Source organism: Diaporthe citri, assembly GCF_014595645.1.
Source record: "Diaporthe citri strain NFHF-8-4 chromosome Unknown scaffold_1, whole genome shotgun sequence".
Classification (NCBI taxonomy): Eukaryota; Fungi; Ascomycota; class Sordariomycetes; order Diaporthales; family Diaporthaceae; genus Diaporthe; species Diaporthe citri.
The window spans coordinates 6744683-6758664 of NW_025064846.1; the positions used below are offsets into that span (position 1 = coordinate 6744683).

The window sequence follows — 13982 nt, forward strand, 5'->3', positions numbered from 1 at the left end:
GTGCTCAAGTCGACTGTGACGAGCTGACCCCTGGGGTTGGTAGCAACTGCCACGGGGCGACTTCTGCCTGAACAAAACTCGTCCAGGGAAGGAGCCATGCTCATTTTTCATGTGCACAGAAGAGCTGCCCGATCCTGCCCGTACATCAAGGAAGTCCATCGGTGCAAGCCAGCACTTATTGTGCCTGGAATGACTGGCGGCCTTGGCAAGGCTCCGTCGCAGACCACGGTGCAATTCCTGCTGCCCGAGTATTGGAAGGCTTAAACCAATAACTTGAGATCACAGGTGAGACTGAGACGCTCCTGCCAGATTGATGATCAGATATCATTTGAGCAGTGACGTTGACACTCTTGTTTCAAACGAGACACCTGTAAGCAAGAATTATGCCATTGTGGATTTAAGGTCCTTCAGGCAAATGCAAATAGGACGAGAATAAGTCGATACCTCTCAAGCTGACCGGTTGTCATGTTTGTCTCTTCTTGTGCTAGTAAGAAGTCTTTGGAACATGGTCACGGGAGGCATAATTCGTAGCTCATCATGGGGGGACCCATAGATGACTGTCATCTGGATTCTTGGCACTGAATACATAATTATGTTGATACCAGGAAGGTATCTCGCATTGAGCGGCAAGTTCTGATCCCAGCCCCGAGTCTCAAATTTCAAGTGCAAATATTCGAACAACTTCAAACTTCGCCGAAAGTGTCTGGATTTCAGCCACTTCCTACAGGTTGTCAAAGTTCAACAATGCCATATCGAGAGTAAATTCGTATTTGGCCATGAGCTTCATCAGACTAGTCCCGTATATTTTCAATTACGAACAGAAAAATATGAAAATGGAAGCAAGACGTCCATGTCTGGACGATGAGAGGTAATGAAAGAGAATCATAGTATTGCATATACAGTCTCAGCATGTAGGCATATGATGGGCTTTGATACACAATACCACAGGCCGTCTTTATCTCAGATCCTATGTCTATATATTTATACTTCCGTCTCCGTACAAGGGAAAATGGGTATTAGAGTGAATGAACATTCAGTGTATCTACCGAAACATCACAAAAGACAGTTCAGTTGGCGGAAGATCTCCATCCAAGCAGTCGAGCTGGGGCGAGACTAGATAAACCTAGACCACGAGCTCTGCAAAAGCTCTGGCAGTCTGAAGTCGGTATCCTGAGACGTTGCTTGCTTGCAAGAGGCAATTGAACCTCCACTAGGTGTGATAACATGCTAGCACTAGGATTGGCGACTCAACACCGCACACATATCAGGCAGGACGCTTCTCCCACTGACAATATGGTACAGCGCGGAAAAGTGGAAAGAAATCGAAGTAGAAACATTTCTCGGCCAAATGATCCAAGATAACATTTGCAAATACAAATCACTGTTTTGTGACTGCAGGAAGCACGTGGGGTGTAAAGAGGGACAGGACACCCAGATCAGCTACCCGAGTACGTTCCTGTAGTAGAGATAGGTCCATTCGTACCTTGGATTCGATCGATAAACAGTCATACTCCCAGAATCTCTACATTCATCGCTTTCACCCGGTCACTCGAGACTATCCGTCCCCAACCGAAACGGCGACCAAGCGGCCAAGGAACCCAAAACTCCCACCCACACGTGGACGACACCCATGGGACACAGGTGACATAAAACGAGCGTGGGGGGGAGCCCCCCAAACTCCCACAGGACGCCCGCCCGCCCGCAGACGTGGGGGTTTCTGCCCTGTGACAGGCAGCTCCCCCCTGCTAGGGCTCCTCCGCCCAGGGGGGGGGGGTGCCAGAATACCGACCTGCTCCATCCATCTTCCTCTCCCCGGCCGCCCATGTCCCAGCGCCATCACCTATTCGCCCTTCACCCCCCCTCCCCGTTTCCCCAATCCACGTGCCCCTTCACACACACCCCCATGCCCATCACCCCCCCCCTGCGCCAACTGCAACCCTCCCGCGATCCTAGGGACCAGTGAGGAAGCTTTTTAAGGTTTCGCTGTCGTGCGTAGCGCAATCCTTCGACGACACCCATGCCGAACCACCCACCTTGTTAACCACACACACACACATACACACACACACAAGCGGGCACACATAACGGGGGGCGCCGTAGACCTACACCTACCTACATCAACAAGACTACCTGTTGCGGTATACTTGTAGTGCTACAGAACCCCCCTTCTCCTTACCCCGGTCCCCCACGGGACTCATCGTCGCAGATGACGGACACTCGCCTTGCCTGGCCGGCTCTCGCCAATATTGACCGAGGTTGTGTGCCAGGGTCGTGTGGGTATCTACCGCCAGGCCTATAGAGAGGTGAGTAAGGGTGACCGTTCGCCGTCCGGAGAGGCCATCGTCACACGCACCATGCATGCGATCGCCCCGGGGCTATCACAGCAGCGAGCAGCCTCCGACTTCCCCTCCGCCGAAGGCAGGCACCCCGAACATCGGGACTGCGTATGGCCGACAAGCCTTGCACGTCCTGCCCTCATGCCCTGCCCTCGCAGGCGGGAGCGCAGAGGATAGCGAGCGAGCAATAAATGCGGGATCTGACCAGAGCGCATTTTCATTGTAGGACTGAACCAAGACTCTTCTTTGAAATTCATCCGATGTCCAAGGTGGAACTTGGTCTGATACTGTCGTGCCGTGTACATGCTCACATAGAGGTACAAGCTGTCTCTCCCACACTCCCGCTTCCTTTCGCACTGTTCACACTGATACACCGTGGCATTACCCCATATTAAATTGCCCACCTTCCCCGAGAACGCAGATGGCCTGTGAAGGCGTGCCGAGTCTAGTAACCCTGTGAGAATATGCTACTAGACTTAATCCAAGCCTACTTGCTGCGGAAACACGTATGTACAACAAGCCTGTGCGCAAACAAATGCCAGAGGCGACTCGCGGCCCACGACTAGTGAGAATTTGACGCTTCCAGCAATATGATCAAACGCCAATGCCAATGCAATTCGGTCAGACATCAGTTCAGATTAGTCTCCATGTTTCCTTTCTAGTCGATCGCCGTGTATATGTCCGTGCCCTGTCGTCACAAACGACCTCGTCCAGGCCTATCTCTTGTTCTTTTGGGTGCCATCGCCTACCCTTGCTCTTTCGCGCTCCAGCACAAGTGTCAACTGCGACTTGGATCGGCCCAGCGGCGGTGGGGGGTTCGGACTCGGCTGCGTCGGTGTCAATCGCGAGTCGAGGGCAGATGCTGCTCGAATGTCAGGCTGGCCCGCCGCAAGGGGCGGGAAGTCATCGTCGGAAGGGCGCGCCTTGGGGGTCTCAAAGTCGAAGCCCCCGGCAACCGCAATATTTGACAGTCCCACAACGCTCGAGGATTTGAGGCCGCCAGAACTCATGCGCTTCGACTCGTTGTTTGACCTCGATCGAGCCATCTTTGGTGCAGTACTGGAGCTGGTCGTGTCACCCTGTTCTTTGTGTGCCCGCGAACTAACTTCCTGCGCGCTCCTCCTCCGGCTTGGTTCGGCCGTGTCTGCTGAGTTGACAGAGCTCGTGGCAGGTTGCGTGGACTGCGGTACCGATCGTGGTGGTGATGTTTGCACTCCTGTTGACCCATCGTAATTGCCCGAATGAATGTTCTTCTGTGCTGGGGCCTTGCTCCCCGAGGTCAAGGCTTCTGGTCGCTTTCCAAGCACTTTCGCATTCGGGATTTCTCCTGAACTGCCCCGTGAGGTTCCCTTAGGGGTTGGCGACGGTCTGTTCGTTGGGGCTGTTTTGCGTGACCCATCTTGAGCGTGTGCGTCCTGGCTATTCGCCGACGCGGGCTCCCTCCCTAGACCAGGGGCCTGGGAACGCTTCCCTGTTGCTTTGGCGCGAGCTGCTGGATCCTCCGTGTTTGTCGACAGACCTGAGCCGTTCTGTCGTTTTGAGGGGCTAGAATCCTTGCTATTTACGGTGGACGCCTGGTGGTTAGGTACATTCCTCGAGGCAGAAGCTGCATCTCGAGGGCTAGGGTCAGAAGCAGTTACAGAACCGGTCGATGACTGCGAGCTCTGTCTCCTTGGTAGGACGGGGCGTCTCTTTGACGTAGTGGACGAGGCCACAAACTTTTTGGGCGCGGGCTTCCTATCCACCTTTACCGGTGAGATGGAGCTAGACGATGCACGAGTATCTGGTTTCTTCTTGGTGGAAGTGCCAACACTGTTTTCTCCGCTCTGCTGCGATGTTTCGTCCTCTGAATCAGGAACGTCAACGAATCGGGCGGTCGGCCTCGGGCCAGAATTTGAAGGCCCTCTAGGCTTCTTCAAGATGGTGTGTGCTGGCGGAGGCCTCGATGAGGACGGGGTTAAGCCATAGATTGCCCCTCTTGCGATGCTCGACTGTGCCTCTTGTATCTGGCTGCCCACGTCATGGGCTTGCGGAGGTTGTGCCGAGTCAGACTCATGCATACTTCGGGTAGGCTTGGGAGGTGGTTCCCAACGGTTTGGAGGTCCCCTGAGAGGAACAAACGTTGGCCCGGAAGCTATCTGCTCCCATATACGTGCGAGAGTTTTGCCACTCAAGCTTCGCCTGTCGCTTCCCCAAACATGCCACCAAAAGTTCTCGAGACGACAGGCAGTGGGATCGTGCAGGCTTTTGTGCGTCCTAGTGTACGTCTTCCAGTGACGATGTATGTCCTCGAGTGGTACGACTGGTAATTTGGCGACCTCGGCATAGATAGTAGGTGAGTCGAAGACAATGCCCTTGGGCAGTAGCTGCTCGAGAGCCTCGACTATGGCCTCCATGTCGAAGGGGCCGCGCCGTGTGATGAGACACTAGTTGACCAGAAAATTCATCGAAGACGGTTCGAGGGCGCCTGACTAGCTCGACATGATTCGTGAGATCCAACCACGGCTGCAACTTCAGGTGTACACCCACCGGCTGGGGACTGGGCAAGGCTATGGAAGCCTGTCAAAAAGGCAAGAAAAATAGGAGTGATACGCAACCAAATGTCTGATGCTATCGTAAACCGACAATAGGGCACATAGCAACTCCAGTCCGTTAGCTTGGCCAAGCGAGGGCTAGGAAAAATTGGCTTTTCGGCGAAAGCAGAGTCAACGCCTGAACAAAGATTTTGATATCGGTTGGTTCGTCGAGACGGTGCCTCGAGTTTGATGGTAGTGCAGTGTCGCAAACATGCCTCTTCCCGTAGGTTGACTGAGAATGCTGACTTTTGGGTGTGCGTGGAAAGCACCGGTATGCCTCAACCCGAGCGTCCAAGGTGAATTCAATGCGAGGTACTCAGCACCCTGTGCTGATGCTGGATCGAGGTGCGACTATGCGACAGGGCCACTCAGGGGCCAGTGGTCAAGGTGATGTGACTTGGTCACTGCATCCACACCGCCAAAGCAAATGAGGCGCCAGAAAATGCAATGAGACCTTTTTTTTTTTTTGTGGGAACCGAAACGTGAGCAAAGACTGGGGGAAAAGAGCAGAAGTTAGTACGGATGTGCCGACAGGATGGCACTAGGTGACGGAGAGGTGTCTGTCTGATGGGTCAGTCTCCGGATGGGGACGACGCGGCCATGATGCGGTGAGTTTCTTAAAGACGAGAGTAGGAGCAGCCAGGACTAGGTCTTGGGCAGGATTGGAAGCCGGCAATCCAAGGATAACGTGATCAGGACGTACATTACGAGGCTTGCGGTATGAGCCGGTGCGGTTGCGGGTTAGAATTAGGAGGGCGACACGAGAAGGATGGCCGTCGGTGGTGATGTACACGGTACCAGGGAAGTAGCATGTAATCCTGGGCAAACATGCATTGCCTAGCCGGACCGCGGGTATGGTTCGTTTTATCAAAGAGGGAGAGAGGACAACTGTGACGGGAAGCCGGGAAGGGACAGAATCCGGGCACGGGACACAGGCCTTGAAGTCATGATTAGCGAGAGGGAAGAGGAGGAGGAGGAGAGAAGAAGAAGAAAAAAGAGGGAGGAAAAGTGAAAGTGGCCCAGGAGGAAACTTGGTGGACCGAGAGGGTGGAAAGAAAACATTACTACCGCCTGCCTCTCTCTCTCTCTCTCCCTCTCGCTTCTCTCACTCGAAAGAAGGGACCCTACGCGGGCTGGACTGAACTGGGCCGGGCATGTCGACGGGGAGCAGGGCAGGGGCAGGGGCATATTACCTAGGCCTAGGTATCGAGACGGGCTGGGCACAGGGCAGATGGTACTTAGTACCTATGTAATGAGCGGAGGGGCGGAGAAAACCAGGTGCCTACCTTGGGTAAGGTCAGTCATACAACGATTTGATTTGGAAAATTCGACGGGACAGGACAAAGTCCAGGGCAGTCCAGATCAAGACGGCCAGAGGACGGGTCTTGTGCGCGAGTGGGCAAAGTGGGCCGCTAACGGCCAAGAGGCAGAGCAGCGGCGAGGGAGTGACAGGGGCACGAGTGCAGAGGCGCAACTGAGGCAAAGCAGAGCCCCAAGATCCACTTTTGGAGCCAGCACAGCAGCACCAGCACGGCGCAACCAAACAGCCTGGACATGCCGTCCTGGACCTGGCTGTGTGAGGCTACTGGGCCAGCTAGTAGCAGCAGTGGAGAAGGAGAAGGAGAAGGACAAGCAGACAGTTGTGTGACTGAGGGCGAGACCGAGATGCCCCCTCGGGATACCTACCTGGGCAGAGTACCGTTCGCGGCGGGTAGAGGTATCGATGGCAGCTGGATACAGGAAGTCGAGGGGTAGGTACGCGCCCGATAGAGGTACCTTCCTTGCAAGGGACCCGGGGAAGTGAGGAGCCTAGGGATCTGGTCGTAGGGACCTCGGACGTGGTCATGTCTTGCCTTTGTTCCTCCCAACCTTGGAAGGGCTGTCTCCAGTCGTGCGTGCCCACCTGGGACGGGATCAGGGGCCGCCCTTGTTCGACTGGCATCCGCACGTCTTCACCAGGTACTTGAAGTACCTACGTACCCGACTTGCATGGGAGCCTGTTCCTCCCCGCCGCCGCCCCGAATATCTCGTCCACTCGGCCCAAACTCCACAGGCCCTATGAAACCGCTCTCACCGTGACTGCCCAGGTGTGTGCTGGCAGCGGGCATGGGTAAGGGCCGAGGCAGGATGAACTGGACTATGGGAACCGGAGCAACTACCGTGTACAGGTGTGTGCTGTTCCAGAAGCCGGGTGGAATGGTAAGGGAAGGAATGGGCCATACTGGCGGCGACCCTGGCCGTGCCTGGAAAGGTGCGAAGGTGCGAAGTTGGAAGGTTTTGGAAGGTTGGATGACGATGACTGACCACTCGGGCAGGTACATGCACACCCATGGGACCTGCACTTATTACCGTACAGCACCTAACTAGCAGCTACCAGATCCTGACCGCATTGCGCCGTGTACGGCGATGCGGTACGCAGCAGATTTCAAGGTTGTGGTTCTATTCTATTTGAAGAAATCTCCGTTGTTTCGTCCCATCTCCATGGGCCCTGATCAGACACTGGCACCCCGAAGCGCACAGATCAATGCACCGGATGTTTTGCCGTGCCAACCGCGCAGAGTCTAAACCAACCCAGCCATGCTGATAATTCTCGTCGTCGTCGTCGTCGTCGTCATCATCATCAGGAGCAGTAGCAGGTCCTCTTTGCTGAGTGCGAGGGTTGGGTCAGGGGGAAAAAGAGAAGACAAAGGATACATGGATTGACCATACGTGTGTATAACACGAGGTTTGAGTCAGCGGCGACGAACGTGCCTCCCCTCCTCAGGCCACCTGCAGAGTCTACCACAGTAGCACGGGGCAGTACTGTGTAATGGACAATGGACAGACATGCCTGCCCGTCACGGGTCTCCTGACCTCGTCGTGCAGCAGGAAGCGGCGGCGAAGCGATCCCCGCTGGGGGAAAAGTACCTACGTACCTATCTCATTACTCCCGCAGCACGACGGAGTATCCGTACACCACCCATCTCTCAGGTACCACAAAACCCCGGCAAAATGGCATTTTGACCGACCAATGATGCCAGCCAGGGCTGATGGCTGATGGCTGACAGATGGGGAGGTACCACGAGGCACCGAGGATCAGGATGGGGCTGGCACGGGTGAATGGCCGGATGGCAGCTGGACGGCCGTGGAAGAACCCAACGTCCAACCCTCTGCCGCCCGTGTTCCATTGGCGGGTTCGGACCCCGGGTACCTGATGGCCCATGGTTGACATGCCAGCATGCTTGGGCTGGCTACAAGGTAGGTAGGAGTACAGTACCTGGCACCGCAGCAAGCAGAGTTTCTCAGCCCCCAGCACTCCGTCCGCCGACCGCCCACCGGCCAAGGCACCAGCAGTCTGTCTACCTTGGTACCTAGTCTATGCAATCACTTGTAAATATATGTGGACTGCAACACCCTTCGAGCTCTCGTTCACCAGCGGTCCAGGGACCACAATGTCTGGTCGCACTATTTGTTTGTGCTTTGTGCGGATCTTGCACCTGCATCGGCCATGCACTGCCTCTGCCTCAGCCCGACGTGGACGGCGGACGAGGATGAGCATGAGCATGATTACAGTGTTCTCCGAGCAGCCCTCGTGACCTCTTCCTGCCCTCACACCCCTGCGCTTTGGCTTGAGGACATCAGGGCCAGCCGGGCGATGCCAGCACCAGCTCCGGCTCAGCTTGCCCCGGTTTTCTCGACCCTTCCGAGCAGCTTCTTCCATCCGAACAGCCGAGCCTTTCCGAACTCTTACAGTACGCACACGTACCTCGAGCAGCCTGCAGCCCGCATCCTGCAGCATGGCTCATGGCCCATGTCCAATGCCATGTGCGGACAGGCAGCCTGGAGCCGTTGCCGCCCGCCCCCACGTCTCGGCACGAACACGCGCGCACAGCTGTTCTAGAACTCCGAACGTATTTTCAATAGACAGACGGACCATCTACTCGACGATTTCCCCTTTCTCAACGCCTCGGCATCGGTAACCATCCAGCCAGCCAGCAAACTTCAGCACGGAACCAAGACTCGTACGACTTTCCGTCCACCTGACCAGGCTGGCTAACCAACGAGGTTTCGAGATTGAGGCAGCCTCGTGCACAAGCTCAACCTTGACCAGCGGGCGGCGTGGCGTGGCGTCGTACAGTACAGTCTTGGAGCATGGCCTTTGCTCCTTGGCAGGGGATTAGGCCCTGCCGCAATCTGCAAGCTGCGCTCTCCTACAACCATGACCTTGCAATGCTTGGCTCGGCGAGCAGCAAACGGATGATCGACGGGCAACTTTTGCCTTGACTCCCGCAGTCCACTTCCGCTTCCACGGCAGCCTGGCCGCCTAACCAGCTTCGCACACAAACCTTCAAAGTGGCAACCTGCGCAAAGTTGAGTATGCCGCCGCAAGGGTTCAGCCCATGTCATGGCCCTGCAAACTGCCGTCTCTCTGGCCACACCGCCTACGCGGCGAACGGTTCCCTCTGCAGGACCCTGGCGGCTTGGTCCGTACCTCGTGACGCGGCTGTCTTACTCTCCACCGTGAAACACAGTGGACGAACGCCTTCTATCTGCCATGCCTTGATGCCGTCAGCTCCCAAGCCGCGGCTCGCAGATTTTGGTGCTATGCAATCTCTCGGTCCTGCCTGGTCACGGGTCGTCTGATCAGAGCTGCGGAGAACAGAGGTCGTGTGACCACAAATCTCGGCGCAACATGGCTACCTTATGTCGTTGCGACATGGCGGGGCTCTTATTGGATGGGCTCAGAGGTGTTCACCTGAGACCTGTCCCTTCCTTCTCGCCTTCTCGTCAGATCCCTCGAGATGACTAGAGCACTCGTGTACTACGGGCGCTCGTCTTGGGACCAGTCAACATGAATGCAGCCTACCCCGGACAAGATCTGGGCATGGCCAAATTCTACGCCGGGGCTGGTCGTACACATCTGTGCCTACGTGCTGAATCCATCACACCGGCTCCAGGAATGCACCACCTGACTTGCTCGTCATTTCTTCTTCCCGGCGATGCAACACTCTGCGCCTTTCCTTCTATGCCTGCACCCAGAACCGGATGCTTACCGACCCAGGTGAATATGGATTTGCTTCTGTCGGGGCGTCCTTTTGGGTCTAGCTGATTCTCTGCACGCGCAAAAGTCCACTGTGTGGTGCCTGCCAGCCCGGGAAATCCGAGGTGTCACAGGCTATGTTGCTGCTTGTAGCTACCGCAGGCTGGAGTTGCTTAGTTCACACAAACGACCAGGCCCCGGAACTGTGGCCACCACCTCGAAAGTAATGCTGTGAAAATAAATGCTAGCTCCTGCCAATGTTCTACCGCACGACTGATACAGAATGCTATAGGATTCCCCGAGACTGTCGACAGTTCGGTCTCTGCGCATTGCATACCTGGGTGCCGGTCCCATTTGCCCGTCTTCTTTCTTTCACATGTCAAACACAAGGGGAAACGCACTACTGGGCGTGTGGGGCACAAAGCGACATCTGCAGGAACCCACGCGCAGATTGGCGAGAACAGTCGGTTCCAGGACGGGACTGGAAAGATGGTGTCTTCATATGCGCAGGCAGCTGCAGCAGCAGTGCCATCGCCGCTGCATACATATACACGCCCTTCTATCGCCTCTCCCCCCATGGATGGTCCCTCCTCCGCGAGTTCGGAGCTCTGGATGCATTGACCAGGCCGAACTCCTGTTGGGGTTACAGTCTCTCCTGTATCCCAACAGAACATCAAAAGCCGATGTGTTGTCGATTCGATCTTGCTCCCCGTCTCGTAGCGTCGATACATATCTCGCGACAGGTCTAGACACATCGCTTCGCACGGAAGCCAGCTGGCCAGAATGAATGGGGGATTGACCTGTCGTGGGGAATCCTGCCTATTGATTGTCGGGAGGACGGAACGCTCCGGCAGACTGTCTCATCTGTGAATGCGTCAGCGAGAGAAGCAGCACGGATGTCGATGTGGCTTGCTCTGACAGTCCAAGTATGGAGCCGCCACCACTGGGAAATGTGAGGAGTCAAACTAGCGATCTGAAGAGGCAGGGTGAGAGCCCACTTGGCGCAAGGTGTTCGCCCGCCAGGAGACAACGGGAGTAGGAGGGTCGGGTCCGGACCTCGTTGGACAAGCCACGACGCCGCCCATCGATCGGCCCTGCGCTGGTCCCGTCCGGAGCAAACCGATACATGCGGAACATCCCTTGCACAGCTCGACTAGCGGCTCCTCCGGTCAGCCAAGACGAATACAGAAACGAGTTATTCCAAATGTGTATCGCATCTGGGAATGGGGAAAAAACAAACCTGGAATGGGAGGGCCTACTGAGATGGGAATGGGCCCACAGATGTTGACAGTCTCGGGTGGCAAACCCCTGCTCAACACTTACGGGCAACTGGATGATTCGGTTCGACACCGCCGATGAGGGAAGGCATTATGGCTCCGTTCAGGCCGATCCGTGGTCAATCTTCAAAGGCCGAATTTATGAGTCAGGCCGATCCGCAGCTCAAGTGTCTGCGGCCAGGCTCTACTCGGCATCTAGACCAAGACTGTCGACCGAAATATCTACTTCAATTCCCTGGGCGGTTCTCGCCACCTGCAGGCCCAGGCCTAGGTCAAAGTGGTCCCAGTCCACTTTGCGTATTGATGCTCACCCTTTGGCCAGAACCATTGACCCCATCGACCTGCGGGCCGTGACAGAATGGACTATTCCCGAAAGCACACGGGAAAGACTGCCGCAGAGCCAAAGAACGCGTGAAACTGCACTTTCCAGGTGTTGGCATATGACAAGATGTCTCTTGTGCACTGCGGGATGCTCCCACGAGGTATCATGGGGTTGATTCCCGCACCTAGAGTCGTAAGAACATCACTGAATTGGATCATTATACACGGGCGCAGATACGCTCTGCCGGCCCCAAACAATTACACACTTGGGTCTTCCTTTTTACCAAACCATCCAGATTTTGCCCTCCCAACGCCGAACAGCCCCAATATCGATTTGAAAGCCAGAACTCAGTACCAAAACCGACGGAAAAAAACGGGCTTATCCCCCACGGATCAGGTCACGGTGTAGCCGCCGTCGACACGAAGGTCAGCACCGGTGACGTAGCCGGCCGCGTCCGACAACAAGAACGTCAGGGGGCCCATGAGGTCCTCGGGCTGGCCCATCTTTCCCTGGGGGATGAGCGAAATCCACTGCTTCCGGAGGTCCGGATTGTCGTCAAGAATCTTCTGGGTGCTGCGCGTTGCGGGCCAGTGGTGTCAGCGAAGGTCTTAGAGATACCGCCGCCAGTGCGGCACGGGAAACGAGAGGCAACTTACAGAGCCGTCAACATGTATCCCGGCGAGATGCAGTTGACGCGGATGTTTGCGTGCGCCCACTCGACAGCCAACGACGCGGCGCCAGGTGGCGGACGGCTGCTTTTGCCGAATTGTAGGGCCTGTGGTTGGTGGCTGTCAGCAATTATTTCTGGACATTCCGCCTCTCCCAAACCCGAAGAGAGCATTTCCCAGTCCTGCCAAAGATTTTGGTTCTCTTGGCGATGACGACCCCATGAGGGATGCGACCCCGGATCAGCCGCGAGCCAGTCGGGGCCCGAAATCCTGTCCCTCCCCAAATGTACCTGCAGCGGCCGCTGGGGACAACGTGCCATGGCAAACCTTGTGATCCCATGACACCCAACTCTGCCCAGCCGGACGAGGAACTCGGCCCCGCTGTCGCAAACGAGTTTGGGAAGCCGCACTCGCGCCGAAGAGGGACAAAGGGGGTAGAGGGAGGAGGGAGGGAGAGGTGCAACATCAACAAAATCAAACCACTCACGCCTGAGGCTGCGGCACGTTGACGATGGAGCCACTCATGCTGCCGATGAAGACCATGCTGCCCTTTGCCTTGCGCTCCATAAGGTGGCGGGCAACGGCGGTGGCGAAGAGGTAGGTGCCGTCGACGTTGACGGCGAACAGCTTGCGCATGCGCTCGATGGGGTAGTCGGTGGCGTTGTAGTTCTCGGTGAAGCCCGCGGACGTGACCAGGTTGTCGATCTTGCCGTGCTGCGCGAGAATGTCGGCGATGCAGGCGCTGACCGAGTCCGGGTCCGACACGTCGGCGTAGTGAGCGGTGACCTTGGGGGACCTGCCGTTGGTGTCAGTCGCGATGGGATCTATATCGCCGGAGGTCGAATTGACCGGGCGGAAACTCACTTCTTCGCGTTTGGGTTGTCCTTCTTGAACTGATCCATGAGGGCCTGGGCTTGCACCTCAGCCTCGTCTTCTATAAATCGTTCACGAGAACTCGTCAGCTCAAAGCTCGTTCACCTTTCACAGCCTCACAACTGCTCAACAGGGCCATCTCGAGTGAGACTTACTGTTCATGTCGACAATGGCCAAGTCAGCACCAGAAACCACCATCCCCTGGCCCATCACCAGCCCCAGGCCCCTCGCGCCGCCGGTGACGACGCCGACATTGCCCTGCAGCGAGAAGGTCGCCAGGGTCGGGTAGACCTGCAGGCCAGCACGGCCGGCGCCGACGATGGGCCCCGAGCTAGGGAGCTCGTGGTCCTCCGGGTACTCGACCGTGATACTATCATCGGTACGGGCGAAGGTGCCGGCGTGACTGGGCTCGCTCTTGTCCCGGTTGCTAGCCTGGGGACGCTGCCGCGACTCCTTCACGTAGGCACGGATCTGGCTGTTCTTGGAGGCGAGGAGGGGGGTGGTGGCCGTTGTTGGCCGATTAGCTGTGGTGGTGATGGTGGTGGCAGGAGCTACTGTTGGCCGCCGGCCGACGGCTCTCAAGGCTGCGCCCGCAGCTCTGGAGAAGGAGGACATTGTGAGGGAGAGTGCTGGTAGACTGAGACGGATTCGTTTGATGAAATGTGACGGGAAAGATTGTGGATGAGATCTGAGGACCTCGTCACAGAGTTTCAGTCTCGATCTGGGAAGCACCAAGCTTACCTGATATGCAACGGTGCTCTGTCGACCTCGAAGGGAGGCGCAGGGAGGCAGGTGGTGGGTAGGGTATGCGTAGAGCTCGAGCTCGAGCTGTGGAAAAGCAAGTAAACAATAAGCAGTAGCTGTCACTGCTGAGATGCGTGCGATGCAATGTGATGGCGGGGTAGTGTAA

General features: G+C 56.4%; 2 protein-coding genes across 2 annotated transcripts; both read right to left on the reverse strand.

Annotated features, from left to right (window-relative positions):
- Positions 1-3052: 3052 nt before the first annotated feature.
- Positions 3053-4732, reverse strand: INS49_001784 (uncharacterized protein; the record flags this gene model as incomplete). The annotated part of the gene is made up of 1 exon (XM_043162605.1): positions 3053-4732. One exon carries the CDS (start codon positions 4730-4732, stop codon positions 3053-3055), a length of 1680 nt encoding a protein of 559 aa, XP_043031111.1.
- Positions 4733-11923: 7191 nt separating this feature from the next.
- INS49_001785 (uncharacterized protein) lies at positions 11924-13687 on the reverse strand (the record flags this gene model as incomplete). Its single annotated transcript, XM_043162606.1, has 5 exons — positions 11924-12104; positions 12188-12319; positions 12687-12995; positions 13064-13133; positions 13228-13687. 5 exons carry the CDS (start codon positions 13685-13687, stop codon positions 11924-11926), a joined length of 1152 nt encoding a protein of 383 aa, XP_043031112.1.
- Positions 13688-13982: the final 295 nt, after the last annotated feature.